At 45.7% G+C, this 16,433-nt stretch overlaps 1 protein-coding gene across 4 annotated transcripts in view; it reads left to right on the forward strand.

The window, feature by feature from the left end:
• Positions 1 to 6,138, forward strand: part of Bcl6 (BCL6, transcription repressor) — a 48,684-nt gene extending 42,546 nt beyond the window's left edge. For 3 of the 4 annotated variants that reach the window (XM_087576103.1, XM_087576104.1, XM_087576105.1), the window contains exons 7-10: positions 712 to 879; positions 2,405 to 2,535; positions 2,645 to 2,782; positions 4,919 to 6,138. In XM_087576103.1, the coding sequence (XP_087432229.1) occupies positions 712 to 879; positions 2,405 to 2,535; positions 2,645 to 2,782; positions 4,919 to 5,062 (581 nt within the window). In that variant the 3' untranslated portion in view covers positions 5,063 to 6,138. The remainder of the gene's footprint in view (positions 1 to 711; positions 880 to 2,404; positions 2,536 to 2,644; positions 2,783 to 4,918) is intronic. The other variant, NM_001107084.1, reaches the window with a different exon arrangement.
• The last annotated feature ends 10,295 nt before the right edge of the window (positions 6,139 to 16,433 follow it).

Genomic DNA, 16,433 nt, shown 5'->3' on the forward strand with positions numbered 1-16,433 from the left:
CAGGGAGCATAGGGGCTGTGCCTGCCTGTCCCCAGATTATTTTCCCACTCTGCGTTCCAGTTCTGTCACTGGGCCTCCGTTTGTCTCTCTCTACCACCTTTAGTGTCCCAGGGTTACAGATAGGTTTTGGAGACATGAAATCGAGATATGCACAAGATGATTGCTGGGTCATCAATCCCTCCTGGGGTGGGGGGACTTAAAGGATGAATGGATCAGATCTGTGTCTCATGGCCCCATAATTGTTATTCTTTTTCTTCCCCATTGTATAATGTGTTCCTATGAGTAGGCAAGACAGGGCTTATTAGCTATGCTTTAGAGGCAGAGACACGGAGAGGCTTAGGGAGGTAACGCGTCTCGCCCCAGGGCTGCTATGTGTGAATAGAAGTTGAACTGTGAACTGGTATGCAAGGCTTCTCAAAGCTCCCAGAGGAGAAAAAACTAAGGCTTCCTCAAAGCAGTGAGGCCCTAAGGAGAGTCTCTGAAGTGAAATGTGTTGACCTTAAGATTCACTCTGTCTCCTGTCTCTCTCTTCCCCGCCTGAGACTCTAAATGCTAAGAAAAATAAAAGTCCCCACTGGTCCTATGGGTCCCCATAGATGTTGGGTAGGAGCCCAGGGTCCAGTGAGACATTGGCAGAGTTCCACAGGAGGGAGGCTTTCAAGCTCTGCCCTGTCGCCCCATGCTCACACGGTATCCCTCCTCCTCCTGTAGAGAATGGGGCCTTCTTCTGCAATGAATGTGACTGCCGTTTTTCTGAGGAGGCCTCACTCAAGAGGCACACGCTGCAGACGCACAGTGACAAACCATACAAATGTGACCGCTGCCAGGCCTCCTTCCGCTACAAAGGCAACCTCGCCAGCCACAAGACGGTCCACACAGGTATGGCCTTGTCCCAGGCTGAGTGCTCCATTACCGGTTACAGACGATAGATCTTAGGACAAACCTGGGGACTTGGTTGGAGTGAGACAGATACCTGCCCCACCCTGGTTTCCACTAGGGCAGTAGTCCTCAACCTGTGGGTCTTGACCTTTTCGTGGGGGTCAAAAAAACCCTTTCTCAGGGGTCACACATATCAGCTATTCCACATATCAGATATTTATGTCATGTTTCATAGCAGTTAGCAAGATTATAGTTATGAATTAGCAATGAATATAACTTTATGGTTGAGGGCCACCACAACATGAGAAACTGTCTTAAAGGCTCACAGAAAGAGGAAGGCTGAGAACCACTAAATCAGGGGATTAACCCTGTCTTGTCTCTGCCACTCTTCCTTATTCTTTGTGTTTCCTCTGTGTTTGTTTGTTTGTTTGTTTGTTTTTTCCTGCTTCTCTGCCTTTGCTGGGGTTCAGAGTATTAATCCCCCTGGTTGAGTGAAGAGATATATGCTGACCACGTGGCCTGGGGTTTGGATAAAGCCAGCTAAAATTAAAAGCTTCCTGATGTCAAGGACTTATCGACCAACTCACATTCCTTTCCCCAGGACGCTTCTCATAATCTCCTTGTTGTGAGCGTTCACTAGCCCTCAGACCTTTCGGTGGCCCCATTATCCCCAAAACTTTCCACGGCCGGAAAGCTCAGCTCTAGATTGGTTGCCTCTGCCCAGCCCCACACCCTGTCTTGCGAGCAAATGGAATACAGCTGTAGTTGCCACAAGCGGAAAAGTATGTTCTGAGGGAGAAACTAGAGTAGCCTGATTGTCTCTCTCTGGTGAGTGAGTGGGTTATTGCATGAGTCCGGCCAAGGGAAAAGCCAGAAGAATCTTCCCAGGTTGTCTAAATCAGCCCTGCCCATTCAGAGAGCGAGGCCAAGGCCCAGAGAAGGGCTGGGTCTTGCTTAAGTTCTACAGGCAGATGCCCATCATGACAAAGGTGGCCCTGCAGGTTGGGCTCCTTGAAACTCACCCCACTGTGTCCTACGTAGAGAGTTTCCGCCCTACCGTGCCCAACTGCTTCTTTCTTGGCCTCGTTCCTTGCTAGATGTGTTGGCGTGTGGCAAGTACCGAGATCGGTGGTTCTCAGCCTGTGGGTCGAGACCCCTCCCCCCGGGGGGGGGGGGACGGGGGTTGAACGGCCTTTTTATAGGGATCGCCTTAGGCCATCAGAAAACACAGATATTTACAATATGATTCAGTACAGTTCGTAACGGTAGCAAAATCACAGTTATGAAGAAGCAACGAAAAAACAATCTGTGACTGGGAGGAGGGGTCGCCACAGCATGAGGCACTGAGTTACAGGGTCACGTAGTGAGCCACCGCCGTAGATTCTCTCTCTGACCCCCCCCCCCAGGGAAGGGAAGGCATATGTGGTCTTGAATGGAAGTAGTTGTCTTGAAATTAAGGGTCATTAGCAACCCCTCCCCCCCCCCATTAAAGATAATTTCCTTTTTCCATTCGTCTTGGCAATAGGTGAAAAACCCTACCGCTGTAACATTTGTGGAGCGCAGTTCAATCGGCCAGCCAACCTGAAGACCCACACTCGAATTCACTCTGGAGAAAAGCCCTACAAATGTGAAACCTGTGGGGCCAGATTTGTGCAGGTGAGCCCCGCGTGGCGTGGCCAAGGGACGACTGTGTGGGGGATGGGAACCGGGTCCTAGGCGAGCAGCGTACCCTGGCAGCACCTCTCATGCTGTGCTTCTCCTTCAGGTGGCTCACCTCCGTGCCCACGTGCTCATCCACACTGGAGAGAAGCCGTACCCCTGTGAAATCTGTGGTACCCGCTTCAGGCACCTTCAGACTCTAAAGAGCCATCTGCGCATCCACACAGGAGAGAAACCGTACCATGTATGTAAACCCTGTGGCTTCTCTCTGGCCCCGGGGCGGGGGGGATGTAGAATGAGTGGGCAGCAGAGTGGTTTGCTCCAACCTTAGTGTACAAGCAGACTAATAATGGTCAGGAGATCTAGATCTAGGCCTGGTTATCCAAGTTCCCTTCTTCAACCATCCCAGGTCTCAGCGTGGTCATCTCTGACATGGAGGCATTGGCCCTGGGCCTTAGGAAAGGAAACATAGAACTTGTTTTTTTTTTTGTTTGTTTGTTTTGTTTTTTGTTTTGTTTTGTTTTGTTTTTCAGATCGAATATTTTAAGGGAATATTTATTATATAGTTCCTTGCTATATTCTTTTGTTAAAAAAAAAAAGCCCAAATCAGAGAGATTTATTTTTGCCAAGTGTGCTAGTGAGTTTCATGACAGATAGAACCATATAGTGAAACATTTTTACTCAAACAAACACAAAGTATTCGTTTTATTTTTAATTATGTATCTTGTGGGGTTTGTGAAGATGAGTGCAGTTGCTCTTGGAGACCAGAGATTGGAGTCCTAGTCTTACAGGTGGAGGTACAGGTGGTTATGGGGACAGAATTTGGGAGAACTTGGTTAGTCATTCAGTCCACAGATGTTTTCTCAGCATCTCCGGCATACCTCTATGGTAGATCTGTGTGGACGAGCATTGAAGGTGTTCAAGGGAACTTAAGAGTAGGAGAGCAACCAGAGAAACGTGGCAAAGAAGAGACCCCAAACCAGAGGCAGTATATAAACAAATTCTAGAAAGAACAGGCTGGGACCGGGGTGTTTCCGCAGTTAAGAGCACTTGCTGCTGTTAGAGAAGACATGCGTTCATTTGGTTCCCAGCACTTGAATTGGGTGCTTCACAACCACTTTTAAGTCCAGTTTAGGGGATTCATTTCCCTCTTGAGGCCTCACCAGGTACCCTATATCCCGCAGGCCTGTGGCGTGGACATAGATTAGCATACATGTGTGTAAATTTCAAAAGAAGGAGCAGGTGCCTGCATGTTTAGTGTAGTGCTAAGAACAGGACATAAATAGAATATAATTAGAATATAGCCACATGGATACCTTTACGACTTACATAAGGATGCTTTGAGGCATTAAGGGCAGCACTTCAGGTACTGCCAGGCTCCAGATCAAATCATTGAATGGTTCACTGGCACCCAGAGGGTAAGCTTCAATGTGTGCCTGCTTTCATTGACTTGTCCCAAGGCTTTGAATGAATATCTTTGTACTTGCTATTTGTTTCTTGGCAAATTAGTTGTTTGCACCCTTCTGGCTTTATGCTTTCCTCACCTGTACATTGATTTAGAAAATAGTGCCTACCGGTAAAGTGGCCATATTTAGGGAACTAATTAATTTGGTACGTTGAGTCTTTCAAGCATATAACTGGGTCACGAACTGCTAGGATTTTACTCGCAGAGACAGTAAGAGTGGAAAGTGGTGTTTGGATTTGATTGACCCAGCCCCTTACAGAAGGGAAAGCCGGTCTTGGTAGATGATATGGCCAGGATACACAGCAGCGAGTGGCACAGGTACAGTGGACCCATGCCATTTAGAGAGAATGAAAGCCATCTCCCACACTCAGGAACCTCCATGGCTTTATGCTATTTAGTTCGTTTGTACTGTTGCAATCAGATTGATTTCACAGCTTTCTGAAGGTGTATTCTGCTAGGTCACAGGGGAGACTACCATGTTTGGATGAGAAGTACTTCCAAGTATCAGCCACATGACGAAGACATTACTACAGCAGGACAGCTGTGAGGCAAGGGTGAAAATCTGAGAGTTACAAAGAGATGATTATCTTATCTTAGATTCAGAAATGTCACTAATTAGGGGAGTATGCATATGAACTTATCTTTTGGATAAGACTTGTAATCATGCAGTTCAGTCAGGCAAGGACACCTCAAGCCCAAGGGACATGTGACCTAAAGGAAGACTGGGGCATTTGCACAATTAGTCTACGTAACTTCCAGTGGAAGCCAAGATTTATATGGGTTCTAAATCTGCCCTTTGAGAGGGAGGGGCTGCCTCTACCTAACCCTCACAGAGATCTCGCCTCTGGGCTTTTGAGCACTGACATGTTTCTTGAGTGAATGACAGCTAACACGTTACCTCTGGTGTCCTTTCAGTGTGAGAAGTGTAACCTGCACTTTCGTCACAAAAGCCAACTGCGACTTCATTTGCGTCAGAAACATGGCGCCATCACCAACACCAAGGTGCAATACCGTGTGTCGGCCGCTGATTTGCCTCCGGAGCTCCCCAAAGCCTGCTGAAGCATGGAGTGTTGACTCTTTTTCTCTCCAGCCCCTTCTCAGAATCTACCCAAAGGATGCTGTAACACTTTACAAAGGTCATCCCATGACGTAGTGCCTCTCTCATCCACTAGAGCAAATCATAGTTGGGGTGGGGGTGGGGGTGGGGGTGGGGTTTGCGGGACCGGGAGCCAAGGCAGCTCTCCTTCCCACACTGCCATAAAACATTAAGAAAATACTATCGCTTCTTCTCCTATGTGTAAGGCAAACCACGTCAGCAAAAATGCAAAATCATTTTCAATATCAAAATAGGGGAGAACGCAGAAGTTCTGACTTGACAGGTTGCAACATGAGGAATGTAAATGTTCTGTGGGGACAGAGATCTCTTTTGTATGTAAATGTGCATTGTTTTAAAAGACAAGACTTCAGTATGTTGTCAAAGAGAGGGCTTTAATTTTTTAACCAAAGGTGAAGGAATATATGGCAGAGTTGTAAATATATAAATATATATATATATAATATAAATATATAAACCTAAAAAGATATATTGAAAATATAAAACTGTGTTAAAGGCTCGATTTTGTATCTGCAGGCAGACACGGATCTGAGAATCTTTATTGAGAAAGAGCACTTAAGAGACTATTTTAAGTATTATGTCTGTATAAGTAAGAAAATATTTTGTCTAAAATGCCTCCGTGTATTTGTATTTTTTTGCAAGTGAAGGTTTACAATTTACAAAGTGTGTATTAAAAACAAAAAAGAACAAAAAAAAGCTGCAGAAGGAGAAATGTATACTTTTGTTCTGGTTTTCACTTTGTACATACCTGTAAACGTGTCCTCACGGTGCCTTTTTACACGGAAGTTTTCAATGATGGACGGGTGTGGGCCATCCCTTTTTGAAGTGTAGGCAGACACAGGGACTTGAAGTTGTCACTAACTAAACTCTCTTTGGGAATGTTTGACTCCTCCCACATTCTGCGTCATGCTTGTTATAATTACTCCGGAGACAGGGTTTGGCTGTGTCTAAACTGCATTAGTGCGTTGTAAAATATAGCTGTATCTGTATAAAATATAAGAATAAAACATGGAAAAGTCGAGCCAACTTTTTCTAATGATCTGTCTTTGCATGGAGAGAGATTGGAGTGGATGTAGCCTCTTTGTCCCAGTGGGGAATGTTCTAGGAGGATGAGGGGCCGCTGGCCAGAGAGACGAGTGAAAGGAGCATTGCTTGAGGGCCAGACTGCGGTTTGTCCAGGTAGCTTTCTGTCTGTTTTGGTCCTGAACACCAGGATCAGCTACAGAGCTCAGGCACTGGGCCTGAAAGGCAGGTAGAGTATCTGAATGGGCCCTTCCCCAGCTCTGAGTTTTACTCTTAATAACTCCTCCCGCCCTTGTTCTTTAGACACAAACATGTCATAGCCTCTCCTACCTCTGACACGTTAGAGCCTCTCCTGCCTCTGGGCCTTTGTTGATTATTCTTTTTCTCAAGTGAGAAGTCTCATCTCAGCCTTGGCTTCAGAAACAAGTTTTCTTTCCTTGGCTACCCCAGGCCTATCAAAGGTATCTGACTGAAGCCACACACATCTCAGCATCCATGCATTTGGAGTCTCCTGGGTGACCGACAGACATTTACAGACTTAAAAGCTTTATGATTGGCCAGAGGCCAAGCAAGCCTCTCTCCCAGTGCTGGAGCTCAGCCACTGCCTCCTGTGTGCGTCAGGTCACTATTTTTGCTGTGGGTCTCTGTCCCGACCCATCCAAGAGTAGACCGGATTAACGAGACCATTTATGAAGCCATGATTCAGATGTAAGTTCACACCGGCCTGCTCTGGCACCCGTTTGGATTTTACCTCAGAAAACCCTGAGGACCAAGTGTGATTGACAGGACCTGAGAACTCAGCAGACAAGTGTGGTTCTGGTAATGGGCCCAGACGAGAAAGCCTGCATCCCCTTCCTGTTCCTGGGTGGCAGTGGGGAGGGAACACGTGTCTACTGGTCAGATCCTGGCAGTGACTTTGCAGCACTCTCTGGGCACGTGTTGAGAAGCTAAGGGAGCTACCCACCCAAAGCCCCAGAGAGAGCTTCAGAAAGTCACGCCACCTTCTGCCAACCGCACGGCCTTGCAGCTCAGGTTTCCTTTGAAAATGACTTTAAAGAACTTGCCAGCCCAAGGCCTCAACTCACCCTGTTCTTTGAAAAGGGAGAAAACGATCCCTCTGCTCCCATAGAAACCTGGCAGAAGAACTTACAGAATAGACAGCTTCAGGAATGACAATTCACAGGCCTGAGGGAGACTGGCCCCAGGCTCCCTGTGCTCCCGAGAGTCTGTTTTTGTATCATTACTATTTATGAGGGAGACAGAGGAGCAGACAGGGAGGGTGGTGTTCTGACAAAAGGGAGATCAAAGACTGAGAGCTACTACAGTCGGCCGATGATTAATATTAAGTAAAAGGAAAACATCTCTAAACAGAGCTATTAAGAGTATAGCCCAGAGCAAAGGGGAGAGAGAATTTTATTACAAAAGTATGAAGTGAATGCATTTTCACACACACACACACACACACACACACACACACACACACACACACACACAGATGCACACACATAGACACACACACACAGACACACATACACAAAAATACACACACACACACATACAGACATACACATGCGCGCACATACACAGTGGTGTCTCAAAAAAAAAAAAAACAGGATATGTTTAATATTCTCTGCATCATGGAAGTTTTCTGAGGGAAAGGTTTATTAGGACCTCAGGTTGAGGTAGGTGTATTAGCTTTGGCTTCAGTCCACTTTCTGTTGCTGTAATAAAACACAGACCAAATGCAATTTGGGGAAAATGGTTTATTGGGCTTACATTTCCTGATCACAGTCTACCACTGAAGGGAGTCAGGGCAGGAAGTCAAGACAGGAACCTGGAGGCAGGAACTGAAGCAAAATGCTATAGAGGAGTGAACACTGCTTACTTGTTCGCTGTGGCTTGCTCAGTCTCTGATCCTGGCCCATCTGCTCAGAGAAGATACCCCCAGAAACTGTCTACAGGCCATTCTGAGGGCGGCACCCTCTCAGCGGACGTTCCTACTTCCCAGATGACTCTAACTAGAGTGGAGTTGACAACTGAGTGGCACAGAGTTAGCTCCGGCGTGACACAACTCCCATCCCAGCAAGGAAGGGCTGAGGCCTTTAAATTTCACAGTTTTGAGGTCTTTAAGGTCACAGCTTCAGATGTGCCTACCCATTGTCCTCGGCTCTGCTAACTCTGGGCTCATGATGAGACAGGAAGTCATGGCAGACAGGAAGCAAAGAGAGAGAAAGAAGAAGACACTTTCAAGGGCATGCGCCAAGTGACCTACCTCCTCCATATAGAACTCGCATTCTAAAGTTTCCAGAACTTTCGAAACCAGTGCCACTAACTGAGGACAAGTGTTTTAGAACAATAGCTTTTGGAAGAGTTGGGGGCTTGACTGTGGACTTAAACCACAGCAGCAGGTCAGCAGACTGGGTGGGTCCACACAGCAGAGCTCTTTAGGAGCTGAAAGTCGCAGAGTGGCAAGAACTCTCTCCTTCAAGTGACTCTTCTGACCCAGGCAGGGACTGAGGGAAACAGTCTGCTGCCATCTAGTGTCCGGGCAAGTGTGGAGACCTTATCTCAACCCCAGGAAGGAACAGGTGTGTGTTCTGATTTAGGAATGATGAAATGGATAGGGCTTGCCCAAGGTCACACAGCTAAGTGTCCGGCTTGTTCAAGTTCGCACACCAAAGAGTTCTTTGTAGAATTTAAAGTTCAGTCAACGCTTAGGAACTAGGCTTCTTATTTTAACTTCTTTGTCTCACTTACAGTAGTAATCGGTAACAAATTCTCTTACGTTCTCCCAGAGGCATACTCAGGAAAGCAGTAAGAGAACTGAAACAGGGAAGAGAAACAGGGAAAACTAACCCCTGGGCAGTACTCACGCGACATCAGTGGTTGAGCCCCAGAGCGAGGCTCCCAGAACAAGGTGATCTTCCAATACTGGGATCTATGTTGCCTGCTATCATCTGGAGGTTTTTGGACTTACATTTCTATAAGACTCAGTATCTCTTACACCTACTTACAATAGGGTACCTTGCCCAGAACCTTCTCTTTACTTGGGCTAGTTTGTGTGGACTCTTATTTCTCAGAACAAGAGTACAGTTTATACTGACAGCCATACTTTATGCATGTCTATATTTCACATTTTATATAAATGTATCTTTGAGTTTTAAGTTATTTATTTACAGAGTTATTACTAATATGATGCGTTTAAAGTGTGAAACTTTTGTAGTGCTTCCTAAAAAAAGTAGTAAATCAAAATCCATTTGTTCATAGCAACTTGATCATTTTGCATTACTGGCTATGAGGAACAACATCACCAGGGTCTACTGAGGTAGCTTAGTGGAGGAAGCTTGCGGCTCTTCCAGCAGACCTGAGTCCAGTTATCGGCACCCACATCAGGCAGCTCACAACAGTAACTCCAGCTCCAGGGGTTAAAAAAGAAAGAATACTCTGAACGGTAACGTCAGACTTTGGAGACTATTTTCAATAGTTACATGACCAGTTTCACTTTTAACTATGGCACCACAATAAAATGCTGCCTGCTCTATACACTGCTTTTCACTGTGGATGGTTTTGCTGATGATAACTTTGTGACTTTCATAAAGGATACACACACTTTTTTTTTTTTGTTCTTTTTTTCGGAGCTGGGGATCAAACCCAGGGCCTTGCGCTTCCTAGGCAAGCGCTCTACCACTGAACTCAATCCCCAACCCCAATACACACACTTTTTACCACTGTGTTCCCACACTCATATAATGTGAGTAAAATTCAATTTACTATTAAACTAAAGCAAAATTTGTAAACCAGATACTGCTGTTGGAGGGTGAGTGTGTGTGTGTGTGTGTGTGTGTGTGTGTGTGTGTGTGTGTGTTTTCATACATGTAGGGACCCATATTTACATGAGTGGAGGCCATATGGTTTTCTTCCTCAGTCTTTTTCCACCTTATTTATTGAGGCAAGGACTCCCACTTGAATCCAGAAACTCCTGATTTGGTCAGTCTACCTAGACAGCTGGCCTTTGTGGACCCACATCTCCCCCTTCCAAGTGACAAGGTTACAGGCAACTGCTAAGGCAACCCAACATTTCTGTGGTCGCTGGAGATCTGAACTCACTTTTACCAACCTCACAAACCAACTGGGCCATTTCCCTGGCTCATGTCTACATTTCTTAATGAATGGTGGCTGACATTTCCTGGATTCCTCCAAGGAAAGACACAAACCTTGGTTTACTCAAAATACTGTGACCAATAGAGACGACCAAGCTCCTCCAATCCCTAAAGAACAGAAGGTATTTCTATCCTGCTGGCGTCATGAGAACCTGCACAAGCAATGTGGTGATCAAGGGCACTTTCATTGAAAGGGTAGAACACGTCCGTGGGCACGAGGAAAGTAGACTTCTATGTAGAGGGATGTGAAGCCAGAAAAGGCTTGCAGTCTCAGAAGGGAACTTAAGATGCTTGGAAGGCCACTGTAACACCCACCTTTGGTGACTGACCACCCTAGATGAATGGTTGCTTGGGATATTTAACACCTGAGTCAAGCCTGAGGCTAGAGTTTTACTATAAAACCCAGGCCTGTTTCAAACTTACTACATACTCAAGCTGTCCTTGAACTTGCTGTTATCTTGTCTCAGCCTCCCCAGGCCCGGGATTCTAACTGTGTGGCATCATACAAAGTGTGTGACACCATGCCAAGCTTCTGTTTTATATCCTAAGCAGGCAGGTTTGGTTAAGCAGCAGTCATGTACAGAGTCAGAACCACTGACTACTGTAACCCAGGATCTTTAGGGATTATAATAGTTTCACAGAGTCAAGAGCACCAAGCCCAAACCAGGAAGCCATCTCATCAAGGGTCGCAGCAAAATTTTGATCAGAGAGATCGCTTAACTCCAGCATTAGGGTTTTAGCATGATCCGGGCCTTCATAATATTTGCAGTTAAGTTGGAAAACCATGGCATAGGCAATGTAGAAAAAAATACCAAGACACATGAAAATGATGGTCAATTAATGATGATCCTAGGAGTCCTGGGACCCTGAGAAGGACACAGGTGGAATGACACATTGCTCTCTCCGGACACTATGTGGTGGCCAGCCTTGCCGAGCAGTTAAGCTAGAGAGATAAGTGTGCTGAGGGTTTCAAGAACCCTGGGTTTCTCCATGGAATGGCAGGGCCTCCTCTGTTTGGTAAGAACTACCTTTCTTGATGTGACCATCTCTGAAGGTTGTCTGGGCTGCTGCATCAAAGTATGATAAACTGAGGGGCTTCATACAAGTCCTGGAGGCTGGCTTTCTGAGACCGGGTGTCAGTGGTTTCTCCTGAGTGCAGTGTGGGAGTTTGTTCCAGCCTTCTCTCATAGCCTCTGGCAGCTGCCTGGCAATCTTTGATTCTCTTCTGTCTTATGAAAACACCGTCCCTGTCTCTTTGTTTTATTATGCATGCATGCACACTCTCACGTACATGTGTAACCAAAGTCTTTTATATCACACTAACAGAAAAACTTCAGGAAAGGGTTAGTGCCCACATTATCTATGAGGTTCAAGCTACTCAGGGAGCCAGAAAAGATCAGACTCAAAGTTGGTATGGGGACAGCTGGTGGGACAGTTCAGTGTGTGAAGGCACTTGCCACACAAGCTCAGTGACCCGAGTTTGATCGCAGGAATTCATTTAAAGATGGAGGGAGAGAACCCATCCCACAGAGCTGCCCTCTGCTTGTCACAGACGCACAGTGGCCCATGTGCTGCACACACAGATATGTTGTTGCTGCTACTACTACTACTACTACTAGTGACAGTGATGATGATGGTGGTGGTGGTGGTGGTGATGATGATGATGATGATGATGATATAAAAACGGTACAAACAGAAATAGACATATTTCCAGACATTTAAATGATCAAGAGAAACATGAAAAAGTGCTCAATGGTATCACTCATCAGGGGAATACAATTAACATCACAGTGAGCTATCACCTTACTCTACTAGAACAGTTGTTATCAACAGGGCAAGGGCTAGCATGCGTGTGGAGAAAGGGGAACTCTACACACTATTCTTGGTAATGTAAATTAGTAAGGCCATTATGGAAAACAGTGAGAAAGTTCCTCAAAAATTAGAAACAGAACTTACCAGATGATCCGGCATTCTGACTGCTGGGGATACACATCCAGAGGAAGCACAACTGAAGCCTAGCACCCCATCTCCAGTGCAGCACAAATCACAGTGATGAAGAAGTAGAAACGCCCTAGAATCTACCAATGTAGGAGTGGATAAAGAAAATGCGTTACAAAAAGGAAGGGGCCTCCCGTCTGCAGGTGAAAGGCTGCAGAACCTGCAGCTCACTCTGTTAGGAAACTATGGCCAAGAGGCACAACTCCACAAGATTTAGACTCACTTAGGAGGCAACCCCCTAGGCATGTTTATGAGGGAGGTTCTACATTTGGTTATTAAGGTGGGAGACCTACCCTAAGTGCGATAGAACCATTCCATGTGCTGTGATCTGAGGCAGAATAAAAAAAAAATGATTTGTGGTGTTCCAGTGCAGAGAACAATATTAGTATGTCTTTGAATCCTAACTGTGGATACAATGTGATTAGACACCTTATTCTCCAGCCACCATGCCTTCACTACCATGACAGTTTATACTCCCTTGAACTGAAATAAACTCGCCTCCCTTTTTCTTTCTTTTTGTTGAATATTTGGTCACAGGAAGGAGAAAAGTAACTACTACAGAATATTGGTGTCAAGTAGTCCTTGCTGTAACTGTGACAAACTTGAGCATGTGGTCATTACATCTTTGGAACTGGTTTGTGGGAGGAATGTGGGAAAGACTTGAACTTTGGCTTAGGGCCGTATATTCTATTAGCAGAACTCAAAGGGCCATCCTGGTGGAAGGTCAGAAGACCAGAATGCTGAGAGACATACGGACAGGAGGGACCCAGTCTGTGAGGTTTTAGGGAGGAGCAAGGATTTTTATCAGGAATTCAGGTAGAGGTCATTCTTGTTCTGTTCTGGCTGAAGCTGACTGCATTTTGTTCTGAGAATGTGAATGGGGGATGAATTAGAAAGCAGAACTAATGTGTCGGTGGAGAAAAATCTTGAAAGAGAATAGCATCAAGGCTCATTACTCTGATTGGGGTCTACAGTGAGGCAGAGCAATAAGGGAGCAAATAAATATGAAAAATGCATTGTCTCGTGGTAGAACAGGGAATTTAAATTTGTAGGTGAGGTGAGGTGTGTGTGTGTGTGTGTGTATGTGTGTGTGTGTGTGTGTGTGTGTGTGTGTGTGTGAAGATAACAGCTGTAATTGTTAAAGAGACAGTAACCCTAAAGGGATGGTGTAGGGTTGATGTCAATATGCAGGTGAGGGCTGGTCCAAGTTAGGTCAAAGCCATGATTGGACAGAAGAAAAAAAGGTGGGGACAAAGGTTTTGTAAGAAAAGAGAATCAAGATGGAGACGGAGAAGGATGGCCCAGATCTGGGGGTCTTGAATTGCCAAGGTAGGTGGGATGGATTTCCGTAGACAAATTTATCCTATCTAGGTGGGTGGTTTTTATCCTTACAAATTGGTTTTTGTGTAGATGTACTGTGGGTTGAGAATTTAACATATGAATCTGATTGTTGGTTTACAGTTTGTTGAGTCTTGATTTTAACAGATTTTGGGAGTTTACACCACAACTATTAGGGGGATGTTGGGAACATAAGCAGAGCAGCAGCAGAGAGTGACGAGAGGGTAGCCGCCGCTGAGGCCAGGGGTGGATGTTGAAAATGTGAACAGAGTCCACAGTAAGAGAGCGGCGGTATAGATGGTCTCTGTATGAAACGGGCATGGCAGTGACCAGCCTGTGTCAAAGAGTACTTTGGGGGGTTGGGGATTTAGCTCAGTGGTAGAGCGCTTGCCTAGGAAGCACAAGGCCCTGGGTTCGGTCCCCAGCTCTGGAAAAAAAAGAACCAAAAAAAAGAGTACTTTGGGGGGCAGCATGGAGCTGCAGAGATAAATTAGGGCTAGTTCTAATGGCCCGCCAAGCTGGAAATAGTGGGAGTGCAACCATAGGGGTATGGGAAGGAACCGGTTGTGCCTTTTTTTATTTTTATTTTTCCAAAGCAGGAAAGCTCCTACTGTGCACTGGGTCGTTAGTAATTGGCCCCGCCCATCACAGGCTCCCTCCTGTGAAAGTCCGAATGTCACTTGGAAGATGGCAGTCTGAACTGAGAACGTTACGCCTAAGAAATTTCTCACCCAAAATGACTGCCTAGGAAGACTTTTTCTCCGACTCGGGCACAGTCAAGGGGGCGAGGAGGCTCCACCCTTCTTGCAGCAGAACTTGGCAGCATACTGTATCTACATGATACAGTTTCTGCAGACACGGAAGCTGAAAGAGTGATGCAGGCTTGTGCCAAAGTCTCTAAAAACCGTTAGTCAGGCCAGGCAGTGTGTGGTTGGAAGACCTGAGAGACCGGTGCATGACACAAAGAAGAAAAGGAGGAGGAGGAGGGGGAGGAGGAGGAGGAGGAGGAGGAGGAGGAGGAGGAGGAGGAGGAGGAGAAGAAGAAGAAGAAGAAGAAGAAGAAGAAGAAGAAGAAGAAGAAGAAGAAGAAGAAGAAGAAGAAGCAGCAGCAGCTAATGTTGCACTGGAGCCCCCAGGATGATGGAGATGCCAGGACCACAGGCCTTCTGCTGAGAGAAGCTGCAGATTTGGACTGGATGCGACCAGGAGAGAGTCAGTGAGTGCTATCGGTGGCAAAGCCGTAGATATATGGCTGCTCGGCATCTTTGTGTCCAGACGATGATATCACAAGCTTTCCATCCTGAACACAGAGCTTCGTGAAGTTTTGGTCTTGGTGTGGTCTGGTACAACTTTGTTACGTCCTCATTTCTCCATTTCAGAGCGGGAATGCTTACTCTGTGCCAGTATACATCAGAACTATGCAAATAGGGCTTTCTAAAAATAGGGCTTACAGCGAAGAGATTGGCTTAAATCTCTGGAGAGACTCAGACTTTGGGTTTTTAAACACTATTGGAACTGCTAAAAGCTGTGGGTACTTTTGAAGTTGAACTGACTGTACTTTGCACTAGGAAATACCCTTGAACCTTCGGAGACAAGAAATGGAAGGTTGTGGCTTACACGTGACATGCTTGGGTGTCAAGTTGACAAGGGGTGGACTTGAAATAGCTAATGTTGATTATCAACTGGACAATATCTAGAATCACCCAGGAGACAAATTTCTAGGTGTGTCTATGAGGAATTACCTAAATTATGTTAACTGAGACAGGACGTCTCACTTCAAGTGTGAGTGTCTGGAGTTCTAGATCAGCTAACTAACTAACTAACTAACTAACTAACTAACTAACTAACTAACCAACCAACCAACTAAACCCTTTCTCCCCTAAGTAACGTATTAGGTATGTTTGTCACAGCGATAAGAAAAGTAAGCATGACACTAATTACTATGCAACAAACCTGTCTGGAAACAGCGATACATTCTCAGATACTCGGGATTAAAATCTCAACCTATGAATTTTGAAAGGGACATATTTAAACTCAGAACAGAGACTGCTTGTAAGGGAGACTTGGAGAAAAGTTCTCACAAACGGCCCCAGCATCACGTGTCTGTCTCTGTCTCTAGCGCGCGCTCTCTCTCTCTCCCTTCCCCATTCATATTCTCCTGCTGACTAGAGTTCCAGCGATTTGAGATTTGAATTCCTTCTCAGGACCAGACACATGGTCTCGGGGTCCTCCCAGGAGCTCACCAAGGAGACTTGACCTTGCTTCTTGTCTCAGAGGAGGAGAGACAAGATGGTGGTGCTGGCCCCAGTCCAGTAGTTGCTTCTTTCCCATTCTAACTAGTTTTGTCATTTCTACCTTTGGTGGGTCTCACCAAGAAACATCAGTGAACAATATAGCATTTGCTGAGCAAGGGCACTTGGGCTACACAGACATGAAAACAGGTCAAAGCTGGTATCTATGAAGTAGAAATCATCAAAATGTTAGAGGAGAGACCATTTCAAGATCCGTGAAAATCCCTTTCACTGGAGACTTTGATAGCTCATTCCATTTAAACTTGCGAAGGGTATCTTGGGTTTACAAGCCCTCACAGCCAAGAGAACTTTACTCCCAAGTGCTCTTTAACAGACTGCCACCTGTCATTGTAAGTGCCGTCAGGTGGTCTGGCTGTGAAGAATCTGCAGTTCAATCCCTTTATCATTTAGAGAAGAAGAAGGGGCAGGGTGTTAGGAAGGTTGAGAACCACTACCCGACAGGTCACCTCTGTCAAATAGCCTCAGCTGTGTCTGACTGCTTCTTT

This window comes from Rattus norvegicus, chromosome 11 (assembly GCF_021556685.1).
Source record: "Rattus norvegicus strain SHRSP/BbbUtx chromosome 11, alternate assembly SHRSP_T2T, whole genome shotgun sequence".
In the NCBI taxonomy this organism is placed as follows: Eukaryota; Metazoa; Chordata; class Mammalia; order Rodentia; family Muridae; genus Rattus; species Rattus norvegicus.